At 57.1% G+C, this 11,972-nt stretch overlaps 1 protein-coding gene across 1 annotated transcript in view; it reads left to right on the plus strand.

Moving 5' to 3' along the window:
• The first annotated feature begins 6,991 nt into the window (after positions 1-6,991).
• Positions 6,992-11,972, plus strand: part of LOC116652628 (microtubule-associated protein 4-like) — a 5,621-nt gene continuing 640 nt past the window's right edge. Inside the window, exons 1-2 of the mRNA XM_032441692.1 lie at positions 6,992-8,382; positions 11,302-11,375. Coding sequence (XP_032297583.1) covers positions 7,077-8,382; positions 11,302-11,375 — 1,380 coding nt within the window. The 5' untranslated portion in view covers positions 6,992-7,076. The remainder of the gene's footprint in view (positions 8,383-11,301; positions 11,376-11,972) is intronic.

Genomic DNA, 11,972 nt, shown 5'->3' on the forward strand with positions numbered 1-11,972 from the left:
GACCCAGGCTGACCCAACATCCCCGCATAAGGATCCCATACAACAACAAGGAGCACCCATAGGAATCCCATACACACAAGGCCATCCATAGGATCCCCATACAACACCAAGGCCTCCCCATAGGATCCATATCAACAACAAAGGCTGACGCCACATCCCATAGGATCCACACAACACAAAGGCCGACCCAACATCCCCATAGGATCCCAACAACACAAGGCATCCCATAGGATACCCATACACCAGCAAGGCATCCCCATAGATCCATATGACACAAGCCTCCCCATAAGGATCCACATACAGACAAGCCACTCCCCATAGGATCCCATACAGCACAAGGCATCCCATACGGATCCCATTACAATCACCATAGGCATCCCATAGGATCCCATAGCACAAGGCACATCCCCATAGGATCCCATCCAACACAGAGCATCCCCATAGATTCCCATATCAGACAACAAGCTGACACACACATCCCCCATAGGATCCCATACAACACAAGGCCCGACCCACATCCCCATATGGATCCATACACTCACAAGGCAATCCCCATACGGACTCCCATACAACACAAGGCATCCCATAGGATCCCATACAGCACAAGGCATCCCCCATAGGAATCCATGCAGCATCAAAGGCATCCCCATAGGATCCCATACAGCACAAGGCAATCCCCAATGGATCATACAACACAAGCATCCCCATGATGGATCCCAATACAACACAAGGCTGGACCCACATCCCCATAGGATCCCATACAACACAAGGCCGACCACATCCCCATAGGATCCCATACAACACAAGGCATCCCCATAGGGTCCCATACAGCACATAGGCATCCCCATAGGATCCCCCATACGACACAAGGCATCCCCATCAGGGTTCCCATACACACAAGGCATCCCCATGAGGATCCCATACAGCACAAGGCAATCCCCAAGGGATCCCATACAACACAAAGGCATCCCCATAGGATCCCATACAGCACAAAGGCATCCCCAATTAGGATCCCAATGACATTCAAGGCAATCACCATTACCGAGATCCGCACATAACAACACAAGGCATCCCCTAGGAATCCCCAATACCGACACCAAGGCATCCCCATAGGATCCTATACAACACAAGGCATATCCCCATAGATCCCATAACAGCACAAGGCACATCCCCATAGGATCCCATACAACACAAGGCATCCCGCATAGGATCCCATACGACACAAGGCATGCCCCTATATGGATTCCCGCATAGGGAGCCATCCCAGGCGATCGCGCCTAGGATCCCATACAGCACAAGGCATCCCCATAGATCCCAATACAACACAAGGGCATCCCCATACGGATCCCATACAGCACATAGGCACCTCCCATATGGAATCTCCCATACAGCACAAGCGACCCACCATCCCCCATAGGATCCCATACAGCAAAACAAGCATCCCCATAGGAAATCCCATATCAGCATCAAGGCATCCCATAGGATTCCCATAATCAAACACAGAGGCATCCCCGAATCGGAATCCCAATAGCGACACAGAGGCACATCCCATAGGATCCCATACAGCACAAGGCATCCCGCATGAAGGAATCCCATTCCAAGCACAAGGCATCCCCATAGGTCCATACGACACAAGGCTCCCCATAGGATTTCCCATACAACACAAGGCAATCCCATAGATCCCATACAGCACAAGGCATCCATAGGGATCCCATTCAGCAACAAGGCTCCATCGGATCCATACAAGCAAAGGCATCCCCCATAGGGTCCATACAACACAAGGGCAATCCCGATAAGGATCCCATATGACACACGGCTGACCCAATCCCATAGGATTCCCATACGACACAAAGGCCGACCCACAATCCGCCATAGGATCCATACAACACTAAGGCATCCACATAGGGTCCCACACAGCACAAGCGGCATCCCCATAGGATCCCCATACAACACAAGGCATCCCCATAGGATCCCATACGACACAAGGCATCCCCATAGGATCCCATACAACACAAGGCTCCCCATAAGGATCCCATACAGCACAAGGCATCCCCATAGGATCCCCTAGACCCAAGGCATCCCCATAGGATCCCATACAGCACAAGGCTATCCCCATAGGATCCCATACAACACAAGGCAATCCCCATAGATCCCATACGACACAAGGCAATCCCCCATAGGACCCATACAACACAAGGCATCCCCTAGGATCCCAATACAGCCACAAGGCATCCCCATAGGAACCCATATGACACCAAGGCATCCCATAGGATCCCAACAGCACAAAGGCATCCCATAGGATCCCATACAAGCACAAGGCATCCCCATAGGATCCCATACAACACAAGGCATCCCCATAGGATCCCATACGACACAAGGCTGACCCACATCCCCATAGGATCCCATACGACACAAGGCCGACCCCACATCCCATAGGATCCATACAACAACAAGGCATCCCCATAAGGGTCCCATACAGCAAAAGGCATCCCAAATCAGGCATCCCATACAACACAAGGCATCCCCCATAGATCCAAGCGACACAAGGCATCCCATAGAATCCCATACAACAACAAGGCCATTCCCATAGGGACCCATTACAGCACAAGGCATCCCATAAGATCCCTATGACACAAGGCAATCCCCATAGGATCTCCATACAGCACAAGGCATCCGCATAGGATCCCATACAACAACAGCAGTCCCCATATGGATCCATACGACACAAGGCACCCCATAGGATCCCATAGAACACAAAGGCATCCATAGGATCCCATACAACACAAAGGCATCGCCCATAGGATCCCATAGAGCACAAGGCATCCCATATGATCCATAGAGCAGCATGTGCATCCCTCATAGGATCCCAATACATGCAACAATGGATCCCATAGGATCCCATACGAACCCAAGGCATCCCCATAAGGATCCCTAGAGCACAAGGCCATCCCCATAAGGCATCCCCATACAACACAGAGGCATCCCATAGGATCCCCATACAACACAAGGCTGACCCCACATCCCCATAGGATCCCATACAACACAAGGCCGACCCACATCCCATAGGAATCCCCTACAACACAAGGCATCCCCATCAGGGTCCCATACATGCACAAGGATCCCCATAGGATCCCATACGCCACAAGTGCATCCCCATAGTCCCATACAACACAAGGCACCCCCGATAAGGGGTCCCATACAGCAGCAAGGCATCTCCCATAGGATCCCCATAACGACACAAGGCATACCCCATAAAGGCCGCATACAACACAAGGCATCCCATAGGATCCCATATGACACCAAGGCATCCCCATAGGATCCCAATAGAACACAAGGCATCCCCAAGGATCCCATGAGACGACACACAGCATCCCCTAATAGGATCCCATAACAGCACACGGCATCCCATAGGATCCCATACAGCAACAAGGCATCCCCATAGGATCCATACCGACACAAGGCATCCCCAAGGATCCCCTACCGACACAAGGCATCCCCATCGGATCCCATACAACACAAGGCATCCCCATAGGATCCCCCATAGAGCACAAGGCTCCCCATAGATCCCTACAACAACAAGGCATCCCATAGGATCCCATACGACACAAGCAATCCATAGGATCCCATACAGCACAAGGCAATCCCATCAGGATCCCATACAACACAAGGCACCCCATGAGATCCCATTCAGCACAAGATATCCCCATAGGATCCCATAACAACACTAAGGCATCCCCATAGGATCCCATACGACACAAGGCATCCCCAATAGGATCCCATACAGCAACAAGGCACCCCATAGGATCCCATAACAACACAAAGGCATGTATGGGATCCTATGGGGATGCCTTGTGTTGTATGGGATCCTATGGGGATGCCTTGTGCTGTATGGGATCCTATGGGGATGCCTTGTGTTGTATGGGATCCTATGGGGATGCCTTGTGCTGTATGGGATCCTATGGGGATGCCTTGTGTCGTATGGGATCCTATGGGGATGTGGGTAAGCCTGGTGTTACTGGTGCTGCTGGTGCCGCGATTCCGTTGCCGTCTCCCAGTTCCGGTTACCGGGACAGCGGAGCCACCACAGCCAACATGGAGGACAGGGGTGAGCAGCAATGGGGGGACCCTATAGGGACAGAGACCCCATAGGAGACCCTATAGAGCTTATAGGGATCCCATAGAGAGGGGAACCCATAGGGATTGAGACCCTGTAGAGACAGACTCCATAGGGATCTGGATCCCATGGGGAGGGGACCCTATAGAGACTGAGGCCCTACAGGGATGGGGGCCCCATGGGGAGGGGACCCTATAGGGACAGAGACCCCATAGGAGACCCTATAGAGACTGAAAGCTTATAGGGATGGGATCCCATAGAGAGGGGACCCCATAGGGACAGAGACCCTGTAGAGACAGAGACTCCATAGGGAGGGGATCCCATGGGGAGGGGACACTATAGACACTGAGGCCCTACAAGGATGGGGACCACGTGGGGAGGGGACCCTATAGGAACAAAGACCCCATAGGAGGAGACCCTATAGAGACTGAAAGCTTATAGGGATGGGATCCCATAGAGAGGGGAACCCATAGGGACAGAGACCCTGTAGAGACAGAGACTCCATAGGGAGGGGATCCCATGGAGAGGGGACACTATAGGGACTGAGGCCCTACAGGGATGGGGGCCCCATGGGGATGGGACCCTGTAGGGACAGAGACTCCATAGAGGAGCCCCTATAGAGCTTAAAGGGATGGGATCCCATAGAGAGGGGACCCCATAGGGACTGAGACCCTGTAGAAGAGACAGAGACTCCATAGGGATGGGATCCCATGGGGAGGGGACCCTATAGAGACTGAGGCCCTACAAGGATGGGGACCACATGAGGAGGGGATCCTATAGGGACAGAAACCCCATAGGAGGAGACCCTATAGAGACTGAGAGCTTATAGGGGTGGGATCCCATAGAGAGGGGAACCCATAGGGACAGTGACCCTGTAGAGACAGACTCCATAGGGATGGGATCCCATGGGGAGGGGACACTATAGACACTGAGGCCCTGCAAGGATGGAGGCCCCATGGAGAGGTGGCCCTATAGACACTGAGACCCTATAGGGATGGGGACCGCATGGGGAGGGGACCCTATAGGGACACGACCACATAGGGACAGAAACTTATAGGGATGGGGACATGATGGTGATGGGGACCCTATAGGGATGGGGATCCTACAGGGAGGGGACCCTACAGGAAGGAGATCTTATAAGGTTGGGGATCTCATTAAGAATGGAGATCCTAAAAGGTCAGAGACCCCATAGGAATGGGGACCCTATATAGATAGGAAAATCATAGTGATGGAGACCTATATGGGCAGAGACCCCATAGGAACGGGGACCCTATATGGATAGGGAAGTCATAGTGATGGGAACCTATAGGGGCAGAGACTCCATAGGGATGGAAACCCTATAAGGATGAGGGCAGCAATAGAGATGGGATCCCATAGGAAGGGGACCCTATAGGGATAGGACTCCACAGGGAGTGGGCCCTATAGGAATGGGGACGTTATAGGGATGGGGACCTATAGGGATGGGGACGTTATAGGGATGGGGATGGGGATCTATGGGGATGGGGACATATGGGGATGGGGACATTATGGGGATGGGGACCTATGGGGATGGGGATGTTATAGGGATGGGGACCTATAGGAATGGGGATGTTATAGGGATGGAGACCTATAGGAATGGGGATGTTATAGGGATGGGGACCTATAGGAATGGGGACATTATAGGGATGGGGACGTTATAGGGATGGGGACCTATAGGAATGGGGACGTTATAGGGATGGCGATGTTATAGGGATGGGGACCTATAGGAATGGGGACATTATAGGGATGGGGACCTATAGGAATGGGGATGTTATAGGGATGGGGACCTATAGGAATGGGGACGTTATAGGGATGGGGACCTATAGGAATGGGGAAAGCATGGGGAGGGATCCCATAGGAATGGATACACTGCGGGGGACCCCACAGCCACCCCCTGCCTGAGTGCCCCCTCACCCCACACTCACTGCCCTCCAAGTGACCCCCTCACCCCCCATCCCCACTGCCACCCCACAAGCCCTGCCCCCCATGTGCCCTCTCACCCTACCTCCCTCCCCACCCCTCAAGTGCCCCCTCACCCCACCACCTCTCCCTGTCTCAAGTGCCCCCGACGCCTACTCCCTCCCCCACCCCCCAAGCTGCCCTGTCACCTTCACATACACACCCCCAAGTGCCCCTTCACCCCACACCTCTTCCCTGCCCCCCGAGTGGCCCCTCACCCTACTCCCCCCATGCCTCCCAAGTGCCCCCTCAGCCCCCATCCCCACAGCTCTCCCCTACCCCCAAGTGCCCCCTCACCCCACACCTTTCTCTTGCCCCCCAAGTTGCCCTCTCACCCTAACATCCCTCCCCACCCAAGTGCCCCCTCACCCCCCATACCCCATCTTCTGTCCCCAATGCCCCTCACCACATCCCCCAAGTGCCCCCTTCGCCCCACACCTCTCCCTGTCTCCAAGTGCCCCTCACCCTACCTCCCTCCCCACCCCCCAAGTGCCCTGTCACCTCACATCCATGCCCCAAGTGCCCCTCACACCACACCTCTCACCTGCCCCTCGAGTGCCCCTCATCCTACCTCCCTTCCCACCCTCCAAGTACCCCCTCACCCCACAACCCCACACCCCCTAAGTGCCCCCTAACCCCACCCATCCCAAGTTCCCCTATAGGGCCGGTGACCCCCCTCCGTGTCCCCCCAGCCCCTCTGGCGCTGCTGCAGGCGGAGCTGGGGACGCTGCAGGAGGAGCTGGGCGCGCTGCACGCCGGCCACGAGGCGCAATGGGGGCAGATGGAGCGCGATCTGGCCGCAGCCAGGGCTCAGGCGGCCACGGCCACAGCGAGAGCCGAGGAGCTGCAGGATGAGCTGGCAGAGTGGAGGGAGCGCGTGGACTTGCTGGGCTCCGAGGTGGGGAGGGACAGGGAGGACAACTGGAGGGACGTGGCGGCTGAGGCCAGGGAACAGGCGGGGGCGGCCAAGGAGAAGGTGGCTGCCATGGGGGAACAGATGGACGCCATCAGGAACGAGCTGGGTGCGATGAAGGGGGAGCTGGCGGCGCTCAGGGATGGGATGGAACCGATGAGGGACAGGACGGAACCAATGAGGGATGGGACAGAACCGATGAGGGATGAGATGGACAAGCTGAAGGATGAGCTGGTTGCATTGAGGGACGAGGTGGCCGTGCTCAGGGACAGGACGGCCCCGATGATGGACGGGACGGCCCCAGTTATGGATGGGACGGCACCAATGATGGATGGGATGCCCCCAATGAGGAATGAGGTGGCCATGCTGAGGGCCGAGGTGGATGCGCTGAGGGACAAGCTGGCCGTGCTCACGAATGGGATGGCCCCGATGAGGAACGAGGAGGCCCCACTGACGGATGAGCTGGATGTGCTGAAGGACGAGCTGGTTGCACTGAGGGATGGGATGATCCCGATGAGGGATGAGCTGAACCCAATGAGGGTCGATGTGGCCACGCTGAAGGACGAGGTGGATGCGCTCAAGTACGGGACGGCCCCGATGAGGGATGAGGTGGCTTCATTGAGGGATGAGCTGGTCGCGTTGAGGAATGGGATGGCCCCGATGAGGGACGAGACGGCACCAATGAGGGGCGAGGTGGCCCCACTGAGGGATGAGCTGGTCGCACTGAGGGACGAGGTGGCCGCGCTGAGGGATGAGCTGGCCCCACTGAAGGACGGGATGGCCCCAGTGATGGATGGGACGGCCTCGATGATGGACGGGACGGCCCCAATGAGGGATAAGCTGACCGCGTTGTGGGACGAGCTGGCCGTGCTGAGGGATGAGCTGACCGCACTGAGGGCTGAGGTGGCCACAAGGCACCAAGAGGAGGCCGCCATGAGGAGGAAGGAGGAGGATGAGGAGGAAGGACAGGATGAAGGACGGCAGGAGGAGGAGGCTGCAGTCAGGAAGGAGATGGCCGCGCTGAGGGCCGAGGTGTCTGCAATGAGGAACGAGCTGGACTTGCTGAGGGACGGGATGGCCGAGAGGCACCAAGAGGTGGCAGCCATGGGGAGGAAGGAGCAGGATGAGGAGGAAGGACGGGCAGAGGGTCAGACTGAAGGCCGGGAGGTGGAGATGGCCGCCATGAGAAAGGAGATGTCCGCCATGAGGGATGCGATGGCCGCCATCAGGGACGAGCTGTCCACGTGGCAGCGGGATGTGACCACGTGGCGGCAGGAGCTGTCCGAGGTGCTGAAGCACTTGTCTGGCCAAAGAATGGAAGCAACCGCCGCCAACAGGAAAGAGCAGAGAGACGACGGGCAGAAAGAACGGATGGACGGTACGGGACATACGGGACATGGGGGACATGGGGGACAGTGGGGGTGGTGGGGACAATGGGGACAATAGGGACAGTGGAGACAATGGGGCCACTGGGGTCAATGGAGACAATGGGGACAATGGTGTCAGTGGAGACAATGGGGCCATTGGGGCCATTGGGGTCAATGGAGACAATGGGGACAATGTGGACAGTGGAGACATTGGGGACAGTGGGGACAATAGGGACAGTGGGGACAGAGGGGACAATGGGGACATTGGGGACAGTGGGGACAACAGGGACAGTGGAGAGAGACAGTGGGACAATAGGGACATTGGAGACAATGGGGACAATGGAGACAATGGGGACATTGGGGACACTGGGGAAAATGGGGACACTGGGGACAGTGGGAACAATGAGGACATTGGGGACAATGGGGACAGTGGGGACAATGGGGACAGTGGGGACAATGGAGACAATGGGGACAATAGGGGACAATAGGGGACAATGGAGACAATGGGGACAGTAGGGACACTGGAGACATTGGGGACAGTGGAGACAATAGGGACAATGGGGACAATGAGGACAATGGGGACAGTGGAGACATTGGGGACAGTGGGGACAGAGGGGTGACACTGAAATGTCAGTGGCGCCATTGGGGACAGTGGAGGCAATGGGGACAATAGGGACACTGGAGACATTGGGGATGGTGGGGACAATAGGGACAGTAGGAACAATGGGGACACGGGTCAGTGGAGACAATGGAGACAATAGGGACATTGGGGACAATGGGGACAATGTGGACAGTGGGGACAATGGGGACAATAGGGACATTGGAGACAATAGGGACAATGGGGACAATAGGGACAGTGGAGACACTGGAGACAATGGGGACGGTGGGGATGGTGGGGACGATGAGGACAATGGGGTCAGTGGAGACAATGAGGACACTGGGGACATTAGGTTAGCGGAGACAATGGGGACAATAGGGACATTGGAGACATTGGGAACAATAGGGACAATGGGGACAGTGGGGACAATGGGGACAATAGGGACATTGGAGACATTGGGGACAATGGGGACAATAGGGACATTGGAGACATTGGGAACAATAGGGACAGTGGGGACAGTGGGGACAGTGGGGACAATAGGGACACTGGAGACATTGGGGACAGTGGGGACAATGGGGACAGATGGACTATGGGGTGACAAGATGGTGGCTATGGGGTGACACTGTGGCAATGGGATAGTGGGATGATGGTGGCCTTAGGGGGGGCAGGGGGGGGAGGTGCCACCATGGGACAGTGACAGCGTGGGATGGGTGACATGTGGGGGGGTGACAATGGGAGGAGGTGACACTGTGGGGTGGGGGACATGGTGGGGAGGTGACACTGTGGGACAGTGACATGGTGGGGGGCTGATAATGGGAGGAGACGATGCTGTGGGGGGGTGACACGATGGGGAGGTGACACCATGGGGCAGTGACAGCGTGGGATGGTGACAATGGGAGGAGGTGACGCTGTGGGGGGTGACACTGTGGGATGGGTGACATGATGGGGAGTGACACCATGGGACAGTGACACAGGGAAGGTGACACCAGAGGGAGGAGACACTGGGGGACAAGGACAGCAGGGGGTGGGTGACAATGGGAGGAGGTGACGCTGTGGGGTGGGTGACAATGGGAGGAGGTGACNGGTGACGCTGTGGGGTGGGTGACAATGGGAGGAGGTGACACTGTGGGGTGGGTGACAATGGGAGGAGGTGACGCTGTGGGGTGGGTGACAATGGGAGGAGGTGACGCTGTGGGGTGGGTGACAATGGGGGGAGGTGACGCTGTGGGGTGGGTGACAATGGGGGGAGGTGACACTGTGGGGTGGGTGTCATGGTGGGGACGTGACACCGTGGGACAGTGACATGGTGGGGAGGTGACAGTGGGACGGTGGCACTGTAGGGTGGTGTCATGGTGGGGAGGTGACACCATAGGACAGTGACAGCAGGGGGTGGGTGACAAGGGGAGGAGGTGACACTGTGTGCAGGTGACACTGTGAGACAGTGACACTGTGGGGAGGTGACACCAGAGGGAGGTGACGCTGTGGGACGGTGACATGATGGGGTGGGTGACAATGGGAGGGGGTGACAGTGTGGGGTGGGGGACATGTGGGGAGGTGACACCGTGGGACAGTGACAGAGTGGGGAGGTGACACCATGGGACAGTGACATGATGGGGTGGGTGTCATGTGGGGAGGTGGCACGGTGGGACAGTGACATGGTGGGGGCCGATAATGGGAGGAGGTGACACTGCGGGATGGTGACATGGTGGGAAGGTGACACCATGGGACAGTGACACTGTGGGGAGGGAACAATAGGAGGAGGTGACACTGTGGGATGGTGACATGGTGGGGACGTGACACCATGGGACAGTGACACAATGGGAAGGTGACACCAGGGGGAGGTGACACCACGGGACAATGACACTGTGGGGTGGGTGACAATGGGAGGAGGTGACACTGTGGGGTGGGGGACATGGTGGGGAGGTGACAGTGGGGGGAGATGACCCTGGGATGGTGACACTGTGGGGTGGGTGTCACGGGGGGAGGTGACACCATGGGACAGAGACATGGTGGGGGGCTGATAATGGAGGAGGTGACACCATGGGGCAATGACAGCACGGGATGGGTGACAATGGGGGGAGGTGACAGCGTGGGGTGGGGGACATGGTGGGGAGGTGACAACGTGGGACAGGGACACCGTGGGGGTGGGTGTCACCATGGGGAGGTGACACCGTGGGATGGTGACACTGTGGGGGTGGGTGTCACCGTGGGGAGGTGACACCGTGGGACAGTGACACTGTGGGGTGGGTGTCACGGGGGGAGGTGACGGTGCTGGTGACACAGGAGCTGTCTGAGGAGCAGCGTCACCATCACCTGCACCTGTCCCAGGTAGCTGGGACCTCGCACAGCCCAGACCACAACGTCACCTTCCTGCAGCCACCGAGCAGCGACGGGACAGAGGAGGAGGTACGAGGGGACACGGGGGGACACCATGGGGGGTGACAGAGACACCATGGGGTGACAGAGACACCGTGGGGTGACAGAGACACCGTGGGGTGACAGTGACACCATGGGGTGACAGAGACACCATGGGGTGACAGAGACACCGTGGGGTGACAGTGTCACTATAGGGGTGACAGTGACACCATGGGCTGACAGAGACACCGTGGGGTGACAGTGACACCATGGGGGTGATAGTGACACTATGGGGTGACAGTGACACCATGGGGTGACAGTGACACTATGGGGTGACAGTGCCACTATGGGGTGACAGTGACACTATGGGGTGACAGTGCCACTATGGGGTGACAGTGACACTATGGGGTGACAGTGTCACTATGGGGTGACAGTGACACTATGGGGTGACAGTGACACTATGGGGGTGACAGTGTCACTATAGGGGTGACAGTGCCACTATGGGGTGACAGTGACACCGTGGGGTGACAGTGACACTATGGGGGTGACAGTGACACTATGGGGTGACAGTGACACTATGGGGTGACAGTGCCACTATGGGGGTGACAGTGACACTATGGGGGTGACAGTGCCACCATGGGGTGACAG

Source organism: Coturnix japonica, unplaced genomic scaffold (genome assembly GCF_001577835.2).
Source record: "Coturnix japonica isolate 7356 unplaced genomic scaffold, Coturnix japonica 2.1 chrUnrandom491, whole genome shotgun sequence".
Classification (NCBI taxonomy): domain Eukaryota; kingdom Metazoa; phylum Chordata; class Aves; order Galliformes; family Phasianidae; genus Coturnix; species Coturnix japonica.